At 37.8% G+C, this 23,083-nt stretch overlaps 1 protein-coding gene across 1 annotated transcript in view; it reads left to right on the top strand.

Annotated features, from left to right (window-relative positions):
• SEC24D (SEC24 homolog D, COPII coat complex component) overlaps nucleotides 1-23,083 on the top strand; it is a 97,425-nt gene that overhangs the window by 27,291 nt on the left and 47,051 nt on the right. Inside the window, exons 9-10 of the mRNA XM_070757648.1 lie at nucleotides 14,161-14,299; nucleotides 20,182-20,297. Coding sequence (XP_070613749.1) covers nucleotides 14,161-14,299; nucleotides 20,182-20,297 — 255 coding nt within the window. The remainder of the gene's footprint in view (nucleotides 1-14,160; nucleotides 14,300-20,181; nucleotides 20,298-23,083) is intronic.

Raw genomic sequence — 23,083 nt, 5'->3', positions numbered from 1 at the left:
TATGACCTATAAAGCCCTTCATGGCACTGGACCAGATTATCTCAGGGACCGCCTTCTGCTGCACGAATCCCAGCGACCAGTTAGGTCCCACAGAGTGGGTCTTCTCTGGGTCCATCAACTAAACAATGCTGCTTGGCGGGACCCAGGGGAAGAGCCTTCTCTGTGGCAGCCCCAGCCCTCTGGAACCAACTCCCCCCAGAGATTAGAATTGCCCCCACCCTCCTTGCCTTTCGTAAGCTACTTAAAACCTACCTCTGCCGCCAGGCATGGGGGAATTGAGATACTCCTTCCCCCCATGCCTTTACAATTTTATGCATGGTATGTCTGTATGTATGTTTGGTTTTTTATAATAATGGGTTTTTAATTGTTTTTAGTATTGGATTATTATTATATGCTGTCATATTATTGCTGTTAGCTACCCCGAGTCTCTGGAGAGGGGCGGCATACAAATCCAATAAATAAAATAAATAAAATCTCGTGAGAGGCCATGTGCACGAGAGAGAGTTTGGTGATTTTTTGCTTCCATGCATGCATGGAGACAAAAAAAAACCCATTGAAATCTCGCACACCCGTGTGTCTTCTTGCAAGATTTGCTTCCTGAGCATGCGCAGAAGCCAAATCTTACTCTCATGTGCACATATCAGCACCGGTAGCAATGGTAAGTTGGAACCCCCACCTGAAAAAAAATGTATAGATATATAATGATGATGTCCAGGCAGAATGTTCAATCTTAAAACGTTAAGTTTCAGACTGGCATCTGGTAGTCCTCATCATAGTTCCCTCTAAGCTGAGCAGTGAACAATCGCTCACTTAAAAATCATCATCAACTCAGAGTTTTCCAAACCTGCCCAGAAGCCGAGAGGGAAAGAGTGAGAGGGAAGGAGAGAGAGAGGAAGAGAGAGAAACAGATAGAAAAAAGAGAGGAAGGAAAAGAGAAAGAAAAAGAATGGGAGTAAGGAAGAGAGAAAGAAAATCAAAATCTACTTTGAAACTAGCTCAACTATTTAAGTGGCATTTTATTTATTTATTTATTTATTATTTGGATTTGTATGCCGCCCCTCTCCGAAAACTCGGGGCGGCATACAAATTGATATTGATAGAGTTGCCCTATTATGAGCTCACTGTTATAGACACACAGTACCGTATTTTATTTTGAAATTCTCTGAGGCAAAACAGGGTGGGTTTTTTATTTGTTTGTTTGTTTGTTTGTTTATTTATTTATTTATTTATTTATTATTTCTGTGCCGCCCAGTCCCGAAGGGACTGCCGCTCAGACACTATACTTTTCCGCCCACTAATTTTCCCCCAAAAAATTAGAGAGAACACTGGTCCTCATAGTTCACCAAAATTTAGAACTGGAGTCCCCTTATATTAATCTATCTATCTATCTATCTATCTATCTATCTATCTATCTATCTATCTATCTATCTATCTATTTTGTCCAATACACAATGAGAATTTTAGTGGGGAGATATATATATATATATATATATATATATATATATATATATATATATATATATATATATATGCACACACACATAGTAAAATACATGATGAAGGTTATAGAGGAGATACTCCTAGTAAAATATATCTAAGAAAGAATAGAAAAGAAGATATAGTAATAGAACATATCACTGAAAGAATAGAAAAAGAGATATAGGAATAGAAGAAAGGTATAGGAGATATAGGAGAGCAATAGGACAGGGGACGGAAGGCACTCTAGTGCACTTGTACTCGCCTCTTACTGACCTCTTAGGAATCTGGATAGGTCAACTGTAGATAATCTAAGGGTAAAGTGTTGGGGTTTGGGGATGACACTATGGAGTCCGGTAATGAGTTCCACGCTTCAACAACTCAGTTACTGAAGTCATATTTTTTACAGTCAAGTTTGGAGCGATTAATATTAAGCACCATATAATTGCTCAGTGCCTCCTCAGCATCTTAGCTACTTTTCTTCCCATTCATCACCCATCAGCTGGTTAGATCAGACCTCATTTATTTATCCGGTATCGACCACAATTGTTAAATAGATATATTTTTTTCTAATAAATATTAAAAAGTCATTTTGAAATTAAATGGCATGGGAAATAATACATAATTGTCATTTAATATAGTTATAGTATTTGCTATAAGGAAAACAAACAGGAATTTTAATGCTTTTAAAAATGAACATGTAGGATGCATATCTTAGTTTAATTGGATAATCCTACATTTGTTAAAGTTTTATTTGGTAATTTATGATTGTGGACAGTTTGAAAACACTGGTTTAGAAGAATTGGAAAGGTACTGAACTTTAAAAATATTCTAGGCTTTACTATGTTTCTAATAGATTTCTTCAGTAGACAATGTTCAACTTTATGCACATTAGTTGGCTGTCACATGCTAACATCTTACCTACCACACTCAATCTATTACTGTTTCTTTGAAGAGAGATTTCACAGGGACTAATTCTCTATGGTAACAGAGTTGTTATTCCAGCTGAGATGCAACAAGAAATACTGGGTATATATCATTTAGGCAGCTCCAAATGCACAGAAAGGGCAAGAATATCTCTTTTTTGGCTATAGATGAGTTAAAATCTTGAACAGATTACAGTAGGTTTTGTTTCCCCCCCACAAAACTAACTTTCTCATCAGAAGAAAAATGTGATAATTACAACAATGCCAGCGAGAACCTGGAAGATAATTAAAGCTGATGTTTTTGATATAGGAGGTTGTAATTATTTAGTTGTCATGGACTGCATTTTTCATGTATCCATAGATTGCAAGTATCAGCAGGTTTAAAAACCAGGACTATAGGCAATGAACAATAATATAAATAATGGGGTTATAAAAATAAACATTTAAATGATAAGTGGATGAGACTTTTCTGAGGGATAGAAGACATCCAAGGCCATGGGGTGAGTTACCATCAGTACGCTGACGACACTCAGCCGTACATCTCTACCCCATGTCCACTCAGCGAAGCAGTGGAAGTAATGTGCCGGTGTCTGGGGGCTGTCAGGGTCTGGATGGGTGCCAACAGGCTCAGACTCAATCCAGACAAGATGGAGTGGCTGTGGGTACTGCCTCCCAAGGACACGTCCATCTGTCCGTCCATCACCCTGGGGGGGGAAATTATTGACTTCCTCAAAGAGGGTTCTCAACTTGGGCGTCCTCCTCGATCCACAGCTAACTTTAGAACATCATCCTTCAGCTGTGGCGAGGGGGGCGTTTGCCCGGGTTTGCCTGGTGCACCAGTTGCGGCCCTATTTGGACAGGGAGTCTTTGCTCATGGTCACTCATGCCCTTATAACCTTGAGGTTCGACTACTGCAATGCTTTCTACATGGGGCTACCTTTGAAGAGTGTTCAGAAACTTCAACTTGTCCAAAATGCAGCAGCGGGAGCAGTCTTGGGCTTTCCAAGAAATGCTAACATCTCGCCATCACTCCGTGGTCTGCATTGGCTACCGATCAGTTTCCGGGCACAATTCAAAGTGTTGGTTATGACCTATAAAGCCCTACATGGCACAGGACCAGATTATCTCTGCCGCACGAATCCCAGTGACTGGTGAGGTCCCACAGAGTTGGCCTCCTTAAGGTCCCGTCGACCAAACAATGTCATCTGGTGGGACCTAGGGGAAGAGCCTTCTCTGTGGGAGCCCCGACCCTCTGGAATCAGCTCCCCCCAGAGATTTGCACTGCTCCCACCCTCCTTGCCTTCCAAAAGAGCTTAAAAACTTATCTTTGCTGCTAGGCTTGGGACTTTTAGATCTTCCCCTTGACCACTGAATGCTTTAACTATGATTGTTGAATGATTGGTCAATAAGTTTTCTTTTAATTGTTTTTAAATTGTAGTATTAATTGGATTTACATTATTGTTCTGTTTTTATATATGCTGTGAGCCTCCCCGAGTCCTTGGAGAGGGGAGGCATAGAAATCCAATTAAATAAATAAAATAAAATAAATAAATTTGTGCCTAGTCCATAAGAACTTCTAGAGATGGCTTGTGATATGGCTTGTAACCAACAGACAAAAATTCCACAACTGAGTTATACCTCCAACCCCCAGAAGAGTTATTGTTCTCAAGTGAATTCTAGAACAGAATGATCTGAAACTCTACACATTGTAGAAATTAGTTTATGTATATTATTTATTATTGTCAGATTGCTGTTCAAATACTGTTAGAGGTGATTGGAGATCTGTACTACAGCATTATAGAAAGCATTAAGATTTATTTTTGAGGTTACAGACAATTTGTGTCTTAAACAAAGGAAAGTAAGCACTGAGAAGCACAGCCTTCTAGGAAAAGTACAACCTTAACTAGAAACCATAAGGCTGTTTATAAAGATCAGGGGAAACTGGAAAAATATGAAGCTGTGCATTACAGAATTTACTGTAGAATTCTTGTAGCCAATGAACACACCTTTTTCTCTTTGGTTGACCGCATTGTCCAGGCCTTACCCTCCACTGCCTGTTTGACTACTGATGCAATAAACCTCAACTGGGACAATGGCTTTAGGATACATGCATACTTTGGGGGAAATAAGTGAGACAATAGAATACACATTAAGAGATATATGTGATCTAACAATTATATGCTGTTTTATTATTGCTGTTAGCCGCCCTGAGTCTGCGGAGAGGGGCGGCATACTAATCCAATCAATCAATCAATAAATCAATAAATTAATAAATTAATAAATTAAATTAATAAATTAAATTAATAAATTAAATTAATAAATTAAATTAATAAATTAATAAATTAATAATTAATAAACAATAAACTAATAAACTAATAAACTAATAAACTAATAAACTAATAAACTAATAAACTAATAAACTAATAAACTAATAAACTAATAAACTAATAAATTAATAAATTAATAAATTAATAAATTAATAAATTAATAAATTAATAAATCAAGGCCCATTATAAATTCATGCACCTGGGCATGCAGGGACTCTTCTCCAATTGGATAGAAATAATGATTGAAATATTGTAATATTGAAATATTGTAATATTGATTGAAAGGAGGCAGTAAAAAGCGGAACAAATGTGTACATAAAATTAATAACCAGTACAATTTTTATACTGACTGTAATAGCCGTAAGAAAGTTCTTTTCTTTTAGAGATAATGTGTTTAATGGACTGAAATAGTTTAATTTAAATATCTTTTTTCAATTTTTTCAATTTTTTCTTTTTTGTTTGTTTTGTGTTAATATTTGTTTGTATGTTATATTTATGTATATTTTTGTGTATTGTTCTTTTTTAATGTTTATGTTTCATTAAAAGAATTTTTTTTTACAAAAATATATAGAATTCTGGGATTAAATTGAACTTTTTAATTTTATATTTCACTGTTTTGCCCCTGTCAATTTCTTCTCCATTTGGACAATTCAAGTTGTTTTTCTTTTCTGTGATGTGTGAGGAATATTCATAAGTTCCTTTTCCTTTCCCCTTTCTTTTCCATGTCCCTTCATTTCCCCCCTCCCCTCTCCTCTCTTCTCCTCTCCTTTCCTTTCCTTAAGCAATGTAATTGTTTGACAGAATATATTTTTAGAAAACTATTGCTTTAGCAACAGATCATAGAAACAAAAGCCAATGGTTAACATGTTTGTCCAAGCACTTTGCACGTTGCTTTTCGGAATGTATTAATAATAGCCAGAGCTGGATAAACTAGATGATCTTTGTTTAACATTTAATGCTGCGTGTTATTATTACCTTGGATAGATTATCTTATTTTATAATTTTAGAAGTTTCCCTGTTTTCTCCATCTTTTAAATTTTTGCAGTGTCTAGAAAAAAATAGGTTATTTCAATAAATGTTTTATAGTAAATTAATATACAGTGTTCCCTCGATTTCCGTGGGGGATGTGTTCCGAGACCGCCCGCGAAAGTCGAATTTCTGCGAAGTAGAGATGTGGAAGTAAATACACTATTTTTGGCTATGAATAGTATCACAAGCCTTCCCTTAACACTTTAAACCCCTAAACTGCAATTTCTCATTCCCTTAGCAACCATTTAGATTATTACTCACCATGTTTATTTATTAAAGTTTATTAAAAAAAATATTTATTAAAGGTGGACGAAAGTTTGGCGATGACGTATGATGTCATCAGGCGGGGAAAACCGTGATACAGGGAAAAAACCCGCAAAGTATTTTTTAATTAATATTTTTGAAAAAACGTGGTATAGCTGTTTTGCGAAGTTCGAACCCGCGAAAATCGAGAGACCACTGTACAGTGATACCTCTACTTAATAACTTAATTCGTTCCGTGACCAGGTTCTTAAGTAGAAATGTTCTTAAGTAGAAGCAATTTTTCCCATAGGAATCAATGTAAAAGCAAATAATGTGTGCAAACCCATTAGGAAAGAAATAAAAGCTCGGAATTTGGGTGGGAGGAGGAAGAAGTCCACGGAGAGGGGCGGCATACAAATCTAATTAATTTAATTTAATTAATTAAGAAAAGGAGAACAGTCACTGCTGAAGGAAGAAGGGGAGGGGAGGGGAATAAAAAAAATCCAAAACTTTAAGGCTTAAAAAAACAAAAAGAGGGACTCTGAGACAGCGAGGAGGAGCACATGCCTCCCATACACCCGGCACGAGCTGCTTCCCATACATTGCGTCAGAGAGAGAAACCCAGGGGGAATGGCAGGAAACTGGCTGGGCCTTCATGGCGATTCTGTGGCAGGGATACTTTTAAAAAAAACCAATAATTTTTAAGAAAATTTATTCCCTCCTGTTATGGCAGGATTGGGCATTTCACAAGTCTCATGCAGTCCCTAGCATGTCTTGATGCTCTGTTAAGTGTCATCTTGCCGTAGAAATTTATAATGTGTATGAACTAACCATTTGTCTGAAATGATACACAGTCTCCTGCTTGAGCAGGGTGTTGGACTGCAAGATCAAGGTCCCTTCCAACTCTGTTTCCCTGTTATAGCACTAAATTGGCATTGTTATTAGTAAAATAATTGTATTGTAATACATTGCATTTGCTCTTTTTTGCTGGGCATGTCACTGTCAGGTTCCTCATTGGAGCTTGGCAATAAACCATAGATTTTCTATCATTTCTTATCAGCTTGACTTGGGATAAATCTGAATCATCTTCCATAAATCACAGTACTGTCCTGTTTTTACTAACAAGGAGCAAAGGAGAATTTGATTGTAGAATTTTAGAGCTTTGAAGTCTCAAAATGACACTAGAATGATTTCTAGAATGGATCAATGAAGCACATAAAAGTTTTCCTTTTCTCCTCTTTCATTCTTGGAAATTAGTGAATGTGGTACATTCATCAAAAACTAAATACCGTATTTTTCAGAGTATAAGACGCACTGGAGTATAAGACACACCTTAGTTTTTGTGAAGAAAAATAGGAGAAAAAAATCTGCTTACCAGATGTTTATCTGGCTAGCGTCTTTAGCCAGCACATTATTTTATCCCCTCATTCACCTTCAACTGCAACAACACACGAGTACGACTAAATGTCAACCGCTCCAAACTTGACTGCAAAAAATACGACTTCAGCAACAGAGTAATCAGTGCCTGGAATGCACTACCTGATTCTGTGGTTTCTACTCCTAACCCCAAAACCTTTAACCTTAGACTATCTACAATTGACCTCTCCCCCTTTCTAAGAGGTCTGTAAGGGGCAATGCATGAGCGCATCACTGTGCCTACCGTCCCTATCCTATTGTCTTCTTTTGTTACTTTTTATCATTACTTATCTAATGTTTTATTTATACAAATTATCACCCTATGTTTGACAAAATAAATAAATAAAATAAAATAAATTAGGGCTTTTAAAAAACTTTATTCGGAGAGAGTAACAATGAAAGAGCTTGCAAGCCAGTAAGAGCTGGGAATATCATTAGCACCTGGAAAGAAACATTTGGAGCAAATAGAGCAATGGCAAAAAAAATTTGCAAAGACTTAGGGCTTGGAAAACATTCTTCACAGAGAATGAAAGAGCTTGTTAGTGCCTGGTTAGAGCTGGAAAAAACTTATTTGGAGCAGGTTAGAGCAATGAAAAAAACCTTGGAAAGTCTTAGGGCTTGGAAAACATTCTTTGCAGAGAGTAACAATGAAAGAGCTTGCAAGCTGGTAAGAGCTAGGAACGTTGTTAGCACCTGGTTAGGGCTGGAAAGAAACATTTGGAACAAGTAGAGAATGAAAAAAAAAACCCTACAAAGACAGGGTTTGAAAAAAAATCTTCGCAGAGAGAAACTATGAAAGAGCCTGCAAGCTTAACAGCTAGTTAGGGCTGGGGGTGGGGGAGAAGCTACATTCAGAATACAAGACGCACCCAAATTATCAGCCTCTTTTAGAGAGGAAAAATGTGTGTCTTATATTCTGAAAAATGCGGTACTTATTTTCCAGGGTTCACAAGAGCAGTTTATAAAAGAAGCAATGCCTAGATACATCAGATACTACAGTAGTCCCTCGCTCTATCGCGCTTCACCTGCCGCGGCTTCACTTCATCGCGGGTTTTGAAGTCAGCTTCATTTGAATGATTTTACCACACAAACAAGCGCTAGAATCCCCCAGCGGGACTCCCAAATGATAAGCGGGGCGGGGACTGAGCTCCGGCGGAGGCCCGTCCCCTCGTTCAATCCCCCTCGCCAGTGCCGAAAGGAAAAAAAAGAAAGGAACGCGACGCGGCGGGGATTTCCAGACTGGGCTCGAGGGCGGAAGAGGAAGTGCTCGAGGGCGGAAGAGAGAGAGAGAGAAAAAAAGAAACAGCCGGGGCAGCTCACCAGGGACTTTACAGCCGGGGCAAGGCAAAAAACACAACATTTGGCCGAACTTCTGCAAAGAACAGAGTAAGTAGTAGTGGGGGGGGAAGGTTAGCCGGCCGTTGCTCGCCTCCAGGCATCCGGAGCTGGTGGGAAGGAGGATAAATTCCCCATCGCGGATTTCACCTGTCGCGGCAAGGTCTGGAACGTAACTCCCGCGATAGGTGAGGGACTACTGTATCTCTATGTATGATCTTCTAAATGCCAGTAATCTAAATGTCAGTTCAGTGCTAAGTGAAAGCTATGAAAGGCAGAAGACTAGCAGGGAAAAAAAGCACTGCACAGTCAATTATTTCCATGACATTCTAGCAACAAAGTTAGAACTGCTGTTATGATGTTATGGCAATGTACCGTATGTTTTGCATATTAGCTTCTTATTTTTTTCTTTCCAGTTCGTTAGTTCTGATTGCTTCTGCTCTTTGACATTTTGGAAATTCGTTGTCTAGTAGAGGCTTTTGATTACCATGATTTGATATTTGTGTTTTTATCATTGGTTAATCCTGACTACTGACTTTCCCTTGATAAACAGCACCACCCAACTTCCCTATAACAATCAACACTTTCAAAGTAAAGAAAGTCATTGGGATTCATATGTAACTAAGCACACCCTGCTTAGTTACTATAGTTATTAGAATGACATCTGAATATGTCATACTTTGGCTGAAGGAGACTGGAACTAGAGCTGGTACTCTCAAAATTAATGAACTTCTATAAGATGGCAGGATAATTGTTGAAAATGAATTTTATTATTTATTTATTAAACGTCTGTGTGCCAACCTTCCATCATTCAAAACCAACCCCTATCATCCCAAACTATATGCACGCCTTTTCCTTCCTCAATATCAACCACTACCGATCTTAAATACAAGCTAATTAAGGCAAGAAGCATTGTAAACAAAATACCCAAACTCCTCTTTCTAAAAACTGTTAAATTAATTATACAGTGGTACCTCTACTTAAGAAAGCCTTTACTTAGGAACTTTTCTAGATAAGAACTGGGTGTTCAAGATTTTTTTGCCTCTACTTAAGAACCATTTTTTACTTAAGAACCCAAATCCGGAAAAATTTCCCAGGAAATTTGAGAGCAGCACGAAGGCCTGGCCAGTTTCCTGCCATTCCCCCTTTAATCCTGGCCATCTCGGGCTTTTCTGGGCTGCCAGAGGTGCCTTTCTGTGGCGCTTAAAGAGGCTTTGGCAACCCAGAGTGAACAGAGGGAGGTGTGTGCTCCTCCTCGACGCCTCAGGTCCCTCCCTTTTTTTTAAAACCTTAAAGTTTTGGATTTTTTAAAAATTCCCCTTACATTACCTTCTTCCTTCAACAGTGACTGTCCTCCTCCTCTTCTTCCTCCTCCTTCTCCCATCCAAATTCCGAGCTTTTATTTCTTTCCTAATGGGTTCGCACTCATTATTTGCTTTTACGTTGATTCCTGTGGGAAAAATTGCTTCTACTTAAGAACATTTCTACTTAAGAACCTGGTCATGGAACGAATTAAGTTCTTAAGTATTTGTCTGCGAAGCATGGCTGAATGTATCCCTCCCTGACTCCATTATTAAAGTAAGAGACTATTATGTTTACCAGTCCTATTGCAAAACCTGCAGAAGAGGTGGAGTTGCCATCTTCTATTAAAAAGTCACTAAATCTAAAAAAAAAAGCAAGTTATATATGAACTCGGTCTACCAGAAACCATTGTCTGTGAGCTGCCCTTAAATATCATAACTTTGCTTCCTACTATGTTATAGAACCCCCAATTACAATATCACATGTGCAAACAAATTAACCTCACTACTTACGTGGGCAGCCTCCTACCCATACCCTCTTATTTTTCTTGGTGATCTTAACCTACCTTATAACAACTAGACACTAAATGAATGTACAACTAAACCCATACATTCAACATTCAAATAATGTTTCTATTTTACTGGTATCATGTATATAAACATTGTTATATTTTTAAATACCACCAATATATACTTAACAAAACAATAAATAAAATAAATAATAAAATAAAAAAAATTCTTTAAGGGGCGTGCATAAGCACACCAGGGTGCCTACCGTCCCTGTCCTTCCTATCCTATTGTCCTCATTTATCTGTATTTACTTTGTTTATGTTTATGTTTACACTTATACCTTCTACCTTGTACATGTTTGATAAACAAATATAATAAAAATTAAAAATATTTGCTTCCACTAGGTCATTCTAATTAATGTGTCAAAATTTTAAACAATACACTAAATAATTTCATGAAATAACAATATCACCCACACTTTTTCTTTATCAACAGTCTAGAAAAATCACAAAAATCTGGGATAGCAACATTATATATCATAGCATTTAATTGCCAGTTGCTTTGTTAGTAGTTTTGGTCTTCATTGGGAACAAATATTGAATTAATTAGTGTTCATACTGAATATGTTTTTCAGTTATAAACCTTAGCACATTACTTTATTGGTTTTTCTCAGTTTCATTGGTTTTATATTTTAGCATTTATGGCAATTGTTTTGGTACTGCAATCAGCACAAATCTGTTGCTTATTATGAGTGTTGTATCTCTTTGGGGCACAGTGACCTCTACAGATAGCATGGAGCACAAATAAAGTTTTGCTCAGGTGACTCATTATCTTATCTTGTAGGCAGTTATAGATGAAATTATACCCATATGAACTTCTCAGATTTATTTTAGATAAATGGAATAAAATATTGTGTTTAAAAATAATAAAATTAGTGCATATCTAATGCTAGATCAGATATTAAAAAAACAAGCTCTGTATTGTTTTCACTATGATATGAATTAATAAGCATGTTTAGAAAATGAATGGCCATAAAATAAATAATTGAAATTGTTGGAAAAGTTGTAGTAAACAATGCTAATTCAAAATTATAGAGGCATTGAATTTTTTTTAAAAAAAGGAATGACTTTTCAGGCAACAAGAATTTTCTCTAACCACTATAGTAATTTTTTGAAGAATGTGGATTTGATATGAATAACAGAATTCCAGAGGAAACAGTATGCAACAACATGTATTTCCTTTGAAATGTATTGTTTTGAGGATAGATTTTTTTTTTTGCAATTTTTAGCATTTTAGATAATTTGTATATATAAAGTAAATAAAATTAAGTAGTTGATGAAGTAGTTCTGATCATGGTAGTGTAAGAGGTCCTCCCTGCCAAAGTATTAGTTTTAATTATATTTCAGTTGTAATATTTCTTTGTAATAACTGTATTTAAATTCGGTACTGCTGACGATTAAAAAGTTAAGACCATTCTTAAAAACACTCAGTATAAAACAAAAATATTTTGTTGCTAACTTAAGTTTTTTATGGGCATCAGAATAAGTACAAAGATAACCTTTCAACTTCTAATAAGAAATCATTAGAAAAATCTATTTTGTTTTGATTTTATTCATTCTGTCTCTAGTGACATGTTAGATACAAGCAAGCAGATTAATATATCTGCAGCCTGTTAACCCCAACCAATAACTTTTATGAGCATTTCTTTTGAACTTGCTGATTTGAAGAAATAATTCATGGAAGATAAATTGTTCACAAATTATTTTTCTTAACATAGCCATGTTTCAATGCAAAATACTTTCATTGAAAGAAAAAGTAGATTAAATAATATAATGTTCATAAATCAAAGCAAATAAATAATTGTGTTAATGACAACACCATTTAATATGCTGTGACCAAACTACTGGCTTATTGGACACAGTCCACCTCAAACAGTCCAGTTTCATGTATTTTTATTCAAAATAATTCTTGCTGAGTTTAAAAGACTTTAGTCCTTACCCTGTGAGTTTTGGTAGAAGGAATTACGTATGCATGTTTATCTTTTTTGTTAAATGCTATAGATTTTGAAGAATTTTGATGTTCAAAATTGACTATTCAAACCAATTTGAAAATTAACTTTGTGTCTCCTACTTTGAGATAATAACTTATAGTTGCTGCTGCATCATTTATCTATTGTGGTCATCTCAGTTGGTGCACTTATCTTTAATCTGGTATGTAGGAGAGACACGCATCCCTTCATACAGAAGTGTGTTGTATGTCTCATGATTAACAGTCTAAATGAGAGGGAAAAGAATTTTAATAATCCACCCCTTGGCTGACTCAAATTAATCTATTGAAGTATTTTTATTGTTCCTTGTACATACAGTGTAACGTTGTGCATATAATTAAAGTTCATATTGACAAAATATTTAGGAGCCATTGTGATACAGTGGTTAGAATGCAGTATTGCAGGATTTTATTTATATATTTTTATTTATTTTATTTATTTATTTTGTCCAATACATAATAATACACAATGAAGGTTATAGAGGATACACTCCAAGTAAAATATATCAAAGGAAGAAGAGAAGAGAAAATATAGGAATAAAATATATCAATAAGAGAATAGAAGAAAATATATAGGGATAGAAGAAAAGATATAGTAGATATAGGAAAGACAATAAGACAGGGGATGGAAGGCACACTAGTGCGCTTAGGCACGCCCCTTACTGACCTCTTAGGAATCTGGAGAGGTCAACCGTGGATAGTCTAAGGATAAAATGTTGGGGGTTAGGGGAGGACACTATGGAGTCTGGTAATGACTTCCATGCTTCGACAACTCGATTATTAAGTCGTACTTTTTACAGTCAAGTTTGGAGCGGTTAATATTAAACTTGAATCTGTTGTGTGCTCTTGTATTATTGTGATTGAAGCTGAAGTAGTTCAATCATGACTGGTTCAAGGTTTATTCAGTTTTCCATCTTTCCAAGGTTGGTTAAAAAAACCCCAAATTTGTGGGGGCAATATGCTGAAATTTGTAAACTTCTCAGAGAGTGCTGTAAAACTCTATGAGGTGGCATATAAAATGTAAGTGCAGTGGCTATTGCTATTTATATATTCATAAGTACATTGCACATTCTTAGTAGAAAGCTTGTCATTACTATGGTAATTATTTCCGAATAAATGTTATACTATGCAATTATATACAATTAGTTGCTCTAATTTTTGTTTACAGTGGATAGATTCAGCCCAAAATTAAGTACTTGCAAATCCCATTCATTTTAGTGGGAAAGATTTGTACTGAACTCTCCCATAAGAAAAAGCTTGAGTGATATATGTTTAGTGAACTAGTTTGTATTAGTTAAGGATAATATAATTTTTAAAAGCTACTTTTACATTGTGAAATAATGATGCATGCAATTAATCAACAACAACAGTACAGTAAATTACAAAACATTCAAAGTACTATACGAAGGGAGCCCACAGAATTAGAATTCATTTTTAAAAACTGGTAGTTTAGAAGCTCCAACATATCAATGTGAAACCAGTGATCCTTCAAGTTTAATTATTTATAGCCGGGGTACTGACTTATTAACCATTTTCTTTAAATCTCTGCAGACACCACTTTATTTGGTAAACCATGGGGAAAATGGACCAATTCGATGCAATCGATGCAAAGCTTACATGTGTCCTTTCATGCAGTTCATAGAGGGAGGAAGGAAATATCAGTGTGGATTTTGTAATTGCGTGAATGATGGTGAGTAGCATTGGTTTTCTGGATGTTGTTTTTGAAATGATAGAAAACTCATTCTCCAAAGAAATTTTAATTTAGTTAATTTTAAAAAAAAGACACCTAGAAGATTTTTTTCACTTTATTCCAACTCGACATACTGTTTCTTTAAAAAAATGTGTCACATGTGGAAATTTCATGTAGTGTAGATGAATGTGTGTATCTTAGTTCTATTTATTACTTGTTCAAATACAGGCCGGACAATATATTTCAAGATTCTTAATTTGGATTGATGAATTGAATACAGGGTTGGGCGTGATAACATAATATTTTCTAATTCTCTGGTTCCAGACCAGGGGTGTCAAACTCAAGGCCCATGGGCAGGATCCAGCCTGTGGGGCCATCATGGAAAATGTAAGGGACCGTACTGCATCACTTTGTCCCAGTCTGTTGTGGTTAGCTCTGGCCCAGCTCCTGCCCCAAGGACTGTGGATGTGGGGGAGACAACCACATGCTGCAGGCCTTTTTTCCCCCAGTGGAATCTACTGATGAAGGCTCCTCTGACCAAGAAGACATGAGTGATAGGGAGGAGGAGAGTGTGGCAGACAGCTCAGAAGGAGATCAATTATCTAGCTCCTCCTTGGATTCAGAACAAGAGTTAATGATACAGCCACGCATGCGGAGAGCGATGCATAGGCAGCAACAACTGAGAGATTATTATCAAAGAAAATGAGGCCACCTGTGGTTGGGTGGGGCTGTGGTAATTAGTGGGGCTGCTATAAATAGCAGCCTGTGGGTTTGGCCATTGTGGAGGATTATCTGATCCTTGTGTTTCGTGCCTGCTTTGCTGACTTTGACCTTTGTGTGCTGATTTTTCCCTGCTTTGAAACTAAACCAGGGCAAAGTGTGTTTCACTTTGTGAAAGAAGAAGGACTGTGAATTGCCTCACAGCTGCAAGCTAAGTATCACAGAACTGATAAGGGACTTGTACAAATTACCAATTTGTTTGGAGACAAGTGCTCTTTGCTATACAAAAAGAGTGCTTCGTTTATTTGCATTTTCGGTATAAAGAACATTGTTTTGAATTTTCAAACGTGTGTGTGTCTGAAATTGTATCTGTGCATTTTCGGGAGGATTCTAGCAGAGAGCCCGACAGAACACAGTCTATCTGCATTGCTTCGGCCCAGTCTACCCAGTATGAAGGGGAAACATCAGGCCAGCTTGGTTTCGATCTGGTCTACCTAATGCGAAGAGGAAACATTCCAGGAGTTTGGGGAATGGCATCAAGCTGGCCACACCCACCCAGCCAGCCATGCCCAGTGAGTGGCATCAAGCTGGCCACACCCACCCAGCCAGCCATGCCCAGTGAGTGGCATCAAGCTGGCCACACCCACCCAGCCAGCCATGCCCAGTGAGTGGCATCAAGCTGGCCACACCCACCCAGCCAGCCATGCCCAGTGAGTGGCATCAAGCTGGCCACACCCACCCAGCCAGCCATGCCCAGTGAGTGGCATCAAGCTGGCCACACCCACCCAGCCAGTCACACCTGTCCAGCATCCCAACGTCAACCACAACCCTGATGTGGCCCTCAATGAATTTGGGTTTGACACCCGTGTTCCAGAGAATGAAGGAATGATCAGTTTAAAAAGACCAAAGAAAATGAAGATTAGATGTTCATGCTAATTTTCTACTCATGTAAGAGCCATTGGAAAATTCTGCTAAACTTTCTTCAGTCTCTGCCCCATTCTGTTCTCAGCATCTTTTTATTCCTATTCTAATATGAAAATGCATATTATAGTCAAATCTTAAGCCTGACTTTCCAAATGTGTACTTTTTGCGGAATACCAAAAGACATGTAGGTATAAAATTGCAATCCTGAATATGCAGAATCTGCATTCTGCCAGGACGAATTTGTATTTTGCTTAAATATTTTATTCCAGAATACACTGAAATTTTGAATTTGTCCATTGAAAAGATTCCAGCATGCTCCTTCATGCATTGCCTGATTGAAAGTAGACTTCTCAAAGCCTTGTATTACCCTAGCAATTGAAAATGGGCAATAGAGTCGCTCAATCTTTGCTTTAGTAATTATGAGGAAATATTTCATGTTGAAAAGACAAAACACAAAACAGCTTATCTGTTGTTTTCTATAAGGATAGATTAGAACAAAAGCCAAACTACTGAAGTTTGCATATGATATAATAGTGATTGGACTCATTCGAGACAATGATGAATCCGCATACAGACGGGAAGTTAAACAACTATCCTTGTGGTGTGACCAGAACAATCTAGAACTGAACACACTCAAAACCGTAGAAATGGTGGTAGACTTTAGGAGAAACCCTTCCACCCTTCTACCTCTCACAATACTAGACAACACAGTATCAACTGTAGAGACCTTCAAATTTCTAGGTTCTATCATATCTCAAGACCTAAAATGGTCACCTAACATCAAAAACATCATCAAAAAAGCGCAACAAAGAATGTTCTTTCTGCGCCAGCTCAGGAAGTTCAAACTGCCCAAGGAGCTGCTGATTCAGTTCTACAGAGGAATCATTGAGTCTGTCATCTGCTCCTCTATAACTGTCTGGTTTGGTGCTGCAACCCAACAGGACCGACACAGACTTCAGAAGATAATCAGAACTGCAGAAAAAACAATTGCTGCCAAACTGCCTTCCATTCAGGACCTGTATACTGCACGAGTCAAAAAGAGGGCGGTGAAAATATTTACTGACCCTTTGCATCCTGGACATAAACTGTTTCAACTCCTATCCTCAAAACGTCGCTACAGAGCACCAAGACAACTAGACATAAGAACAGTTTTTCCCCGAACGCCATCACTCTACTAAACAAATAATTCCCTCAACACTGTCAGACTTTTTACTAAATCTGCACTTCTTATTCTACTAGTTTTTCTCATCATTCCTATCATCCTTTTCCTCCCACTTAGGACTCTATGACTGTAAATTGTTGCTTGTATCCTAAGATTTTTATTAATATTGATTGTTTCTTCATTGCTTATTTGACCCCTACGACAATCATTAAGTGTTGTACCACATGATTCTTGACAAATGTATCTTTTTTTAAATGTACGCTGAGAGCATATGCACCAAGACAAATTCCTTGTGTGTCCAATCACACTTGGCCAATAAAATTATATTCTATTCAAAGCTAAGCTTGAAACTTTTGTAGTAAGGCTTCCCCTAAGATGTATAGATACTGTACATGTACAAGGTATGCTCAACAAAGATGAACAGCAACAACAGATCATCTTTCTTTAGAAAAGAAAGACTTTTCTGTAGGATTACTTCAGTAAATAATAGCTGATTCTATACTGTGTAAAATAGGGCAAACTGTTTTCCATATAGATTTAACTACATTTTTGAACCACTTAGAAAAAAAAAATTAAGGACTTTGCCTTACTTTATGTCAGAATACTACCATGGTTAAAACATCCATTAATTTTACTAGGCTTGGAGTTGCTTTGAACAGTAGATGCCATGCCATATTTGTCCAAGTACAACTCCATGTGACTCATAAATACAAGTTCCTGAACTTCTGGCCGAGTCCCAAAGCTTTGCCAGATGCTTGCATCTAGTTGGATTTCCTCAGCTGGATCAAAGTGTCACAGAGCTTTCCCTAATACAGTAATCTTTTCAGCTGTGAAACATGAACCTTAAAAGACTTATGCCAACTCTTATTTGCCTCAAAGCTTAATCTGTAGAAAGAAAGAGAAGGCAGTTGGCTGCTGGGGCTGTTTATTCAGCAGAAAGTTCTCACAAATATATGTAGCAGTGAGATATCAAACATTTAGACTGTTTAGATTGATATTGCCATTTAAAAACAGTCGCTTGCAAGCCTGCGATATTATTTTTATTGTGCTATTTTTTAATATTATGTTTTTCATCATAAGCAGGAGAACAGTGTCCAATCTTGTGGAGAAAATGATGGCCATAGTAAAATAATAGTGATTTTAGTTCCAGATTTACAATAGCCTCCTACTCAGCAGTTAAGAAGTGAGATACAGGGGATACCTTTATATTTGGAGTCTAAAATATGGTTCTGAGTTAAAACTGAAACTTTGTATGTGCAAAGTATCTGCTGGGCTCATAACAGAAAGATAGATTGTTCCCTAATGTGTATTGTATGAATGCTGGAAGAGGTCAGATGTTTCCACAGTGAACAGTTGTTTGAGATCTGAGAACTGCTACATTTTCACAGCCATTATTTATCTGTTATTTACACATACTGTATTAAATAATATAGTGTTGGATGCATAGTTCCAGGATACTTTTTGTATCTTGGCTGGTGTGCTATTTTTTCCCCCAATTGCTGTCTACTGCCAGAAAGCTGTTTTTCCTCAAGGACAGATCTAAGGAAAACCCTTTTTCTTTTCAAATCCTTAGTACTCTAATTGCACCAGATAAGGAAAAATGTAGAGGCAGCCCATCTTTGCTTTTCCCACAGAGAACAAGAATCTCTTGGGTTCTTTTGAGGTACAGGATCAGTCCTTTTCCAATACAGTGATATCTCATCTTACAAACGCCTCATCATACAAACTTTTCGAGATACGAACCCGGGGTTTAAGATTTTTTTGCCTCTTCTTACAAACTATTTTCACCTTATAAACCCACCGCCGCCGCTGGGATGCCCTGCCTCCAGACTCCCATTGCCAGCGAAGCACCCGTTTTTGCGCTGCTGGGATTCCCCTGAGGCTCCCCTCCATGGGAAACCCCACCTCCGGACTTCCGTTGCCAGCGAAGCACTTGTTTTTGCGATGCTGGGATTCCCCTGCTGGGATTCCCCTGCAGCATCGCAAAAACACAGAAGTCCGGAGGTGGGGTTTCCCATGGAGGGGGACCTCAGGGGAATCCCAGCAGCGCAAAAACGGGTGCTTCGGCTGGCAAAAGGGGTGAATTTTGGGCTTCCACGCATTAATCACTTTTCCATTGATTCCTATGGGAAACATTGTTTCGTCTTACAAACTTTTCACCTTAAGAACCTCGTCCCAGAACCAATTAAGTTTGTAAGACAAGGTATCACTGTACTTTTAAAAGCAATCCAAGCCCTCTTTTCTTCTTCCCTCCCTTTGCATTTTAGTATACACTAAAGGAAATGCGCTTAGCATATTGAAAGCTCTGCAATGGCTATTGCAAGTGTGTAACATGCAAATACTGGAGTAACCAGTAAGAAACTTCATGTAAGTGCTCAGAGGAAAAACAGTATGAAGAGAAGTAACATCAAAGGTAAAGGTTTGATTGTGTGTTGTGTACCTCACTGGACAGATAGCATATTGACAGACTGAAACTCTCTTGAATCCTAAAACCGAAAGATGTGTGATTAGATTGGCAGAAATAATAGGGACGAGACAAGTAAGGTGGATATGTTTGGTTGGAAATGTGAACTTACATTACAAGTGGTTTCATTTTTGCCAACAATTCAGTGGTGGGGTTCAGAAAGATTTACTACCGGTTCTATGGGCATGGCTTGGTGGGAACGGTATGACTTGGTGGATGTGGCTTGGTGAGCATGGCAGGGGAAGGATACTGTAAAATCTCCATTTCCTCCCCTCTCCAGGCGAAGGTTACTCCAAAATCCTCATTTCTTCCTGATCAGCTAGGATTCGGGACACAGAGAATAGATGGGGGTGGGGCCAGTTAGAGGTGGTATTTATCAGTTCTCTGAACTACTCAAAATTTCCACTACTGGTTCTCCAGAACTGGTCAGAACCTGCTGAAACGCACCTCTGCAACTATTGTTGTAAAGCAAAACCAATACAAAGATTTCCATCCTTTGCAACTGTTCCTTTCATGTAAAATCTATTGCATATCAGAACATATCCCTTTCAGAACAATGGTTATGTCTGTTGAACAAAAGGAGAATGTAATCCTCTCTCTCTCTTTTTTTAGTTCCTCCATTTTATTTTCAACATCTGGATCATATTGGTAGAAGAATAGACCACTATGAAAGACCAGAGTTATCACTTGGATCATATGAGTATGTTGCTACTTTAGATTATTGCAAGGTAAGTCTGATCAGCATGGAAAAAATTGTAACACATGTTAAAGCAGAGATTTACAGATTATATCTGTAGAAAGAATGCAGCCTTATCTGTTTTTTTTAAATTAAAATCTACATCCAGAGCAATATGAAATATAATCCAAATAAATATATGGTAAATTATATTAATATAATTTTCCTATTTTCCCCCTGAGACATTTCTTTTTGAAGAAAAAAAATATAATTGTATAATCCATCTGCTCACGTTACTTGCCTAATATAATTGCCAAATTGGTTCCTTTGGGTTTTTTATATTTGCACAGAACACTATTATAAATTGTCTCACTTTACAGATTGGTCTTAAAATTAACCAGGTTTATCCATTTTTTGAATTGAATATAGCCACTTTACCTACAACCTGATAACCTGGTAAGTTCAGTTCAGCCATTGATTTGACTTAGAATGTTTGATATTTCAAAGCACATCTGTAAAAGAGTCTGGTTCTCCTTTTTGACCACCTGTGTGACGTAGCTGCTATGAGCCAAATGCTATGTTGGGTGCCTTAAACATGACCATACAATCAAGATCAGCATAACTGATTGTTCCACTCTGCTCAGTTTTCAGTTCTGGGCACCTTAATTCAGATAGAACTGTGACTAGTTGGAGAAAACTATTTTATTTATTTTACATATACAAATTACCTAAAATGCTAAAAAATTGCAAAAAAAAAATCTGGCCTGTGGAGTGCTCAGATCTGGCCCGCAGGGCTGCCCTGGAAACAGAGAAGGACCAGCCCGCAGTGCCTCTATCATTGAAAACTGAGCTTTAGTGGCCCTCTCAGACTCCATTTTTAGCTGGGACAGCCTTTTGCAGCCCCGTGCAAGTGAAAATAGTTTCTTTTTATCTTGTTTTCACTGGCAGAGGATTTCAGGAAGCTGTCCCCACTGAAATCAGGGCCCGTGTGCCACACATGACCCCCCCGAGATCCATTTTCTCTGGCAAAGGGCCATGTCTATCCCATCCTGCCCCCCCCCCCCCGAGGTTAAACACAACCCTCATGTGGCCTTCAATGAAATCGTGTTTGACACCCCTGCTCTAGGGGAAAGAGCCATTAAACAAGGTCAGTTCAAAAGTACAGGGCAATAGCCACATTGTTTGATGGCGCCATCTGGGCGTGCATAAGTGCACCAGTGTGTCTTCCGTCCCTTGTCCAATTGTCTCTCCTTATCTCATTTATCTTTTCTTCCTTTCAAATATGTTCACCTATACTTTTATATCTTTTCTTCTATTCTTTTCTTTACTTATATTATTACATATCTGTTCTCTTCAATGTGTATTATGTATTGGACAAAATAAATAAATAAAAATAAATAAATTTGAAGATTTGGATTTTTAGAATGATTTGGAAGAAGGGATGGCATTGCCTCCCTCCCAAGTTTTATAATCTTGAGCCAGTGTCTATGGTCCTTAGTCTTAGCCTAAAACCAGCCCAGCCCATTAGGAACAGTTAATAATGGTTATGTTTAACCTATAAAAGCGAATCTAAGGAGAGATACAATAGCAATCTTCAAATCCTTTCAAATTCCCATCACATGAAAGAGAGAATAGGTACAGTATGTTCTCTGTTGCCCCAGATACAGTAGCTGAAACTGGACTAAGATCAGGACCAGGACCTGAATCAGTGGGTTAAAGGTACAAGGAAGTACATCAGCAGGAAATTCCAAAATATAGATGTATCAAGTTAGTGGAACAGGCTGTCACATGAAATGGAATGTTATCATTTGTTAGAAGTCTTCAAAGAGATGCTGTAATGAATCCTCCATTGAGCAATGAGTGGATCCGATGACCTCTAAATTATCTTCAACTATAATTTTACAGTATGTGTTCTTCTTGACCTTCATGGATTTCTAAATAATTCTCATGGATAAAGTGTTGTAGTATTGTTTTCCCCCCCCTGTCCAGTTTGTAAAATGTTCATAATAAGCTAAATGACCAACTGCCCATGCTTCTTTTATAGTTGACATTTGTGTTGAAATGCTCTCACTAGGGTAGAGCATTTGTGATTTGCAGGAATATGTTTGAATTCTCCACCTCAATATCTTGAGGAATAGAGAACTTCCTATTGTGTTTATTGATGATTTGTAGAAATATTAACCACAATGATAAATGTCTAGATAGAATTTAATATACAGATATGTGTTTTGTGGTAATCTTTAGTAATTGATTAGAAAAGCTTTCTCATAAATTTCTGCAGTTCTCTTATTTCTTTGAGGGGTGTGCTGACATTGTTTCCTCTACAACTGAAAGAAGAAAAAACGGTCATTACAGTGATACCTCGTCTTACAAACGCCTCATCATACAAACTTTTCGAGATACAAACCTGGCGTTTAAGATTTTTTTGCCTCTTCTTACAAACTATTTTCACCTTACAAACCCACCGCTGCCGCTGGGATGCTCCACCTCCGGACTTCCGTTGCCAGCGAAGCACCCGTTTTTGCACTGCTGGGATTCCCCTGAGGCTCCCCTCCATGGGAAACCCCACCTCTGGACTTCCGTGTTTTTGTGATGCTGCAGGGGAGTCCCAGCAGCACAAAAACGGGCGCTTCACTGGCAACGGAAGTCCAGAGGTGGGGTTTCCCAGCGAGTGGAGCCTCAGTGAAATCATAGCATTGCAAAAACACAGAGGTCCAGAGGTGGGGTTTCCCATGGAGGGGAGCCTCAGGGCAATTCCAGCAGCCAAAATGGGCGCTTTGGCTAGCAAAAAGGGTGAATTTTGGGCTTGCACGCATTAATCGCTTTTCCATTGATTTC

This window comes from Erythrolamprus reginae, chromosome 7 (assembly GCF_031021105.1).
Source record: "Erythrolamprus reginae isolate rEryReg1 chromosome 7, rEryReg1.hap1, whole genome shotgun sequence".
In the NCBI taxonomy this organism is placed as follows: Eukaryota; Metazoa; Chordata; class Lepidosauria; order Squamata; family Dipsadidae; genus Erythrolamprus; species Erythrolamprus reginae.
This window is presented reverse-complemented; position numbering and strand designations above follow the sequence as displayed.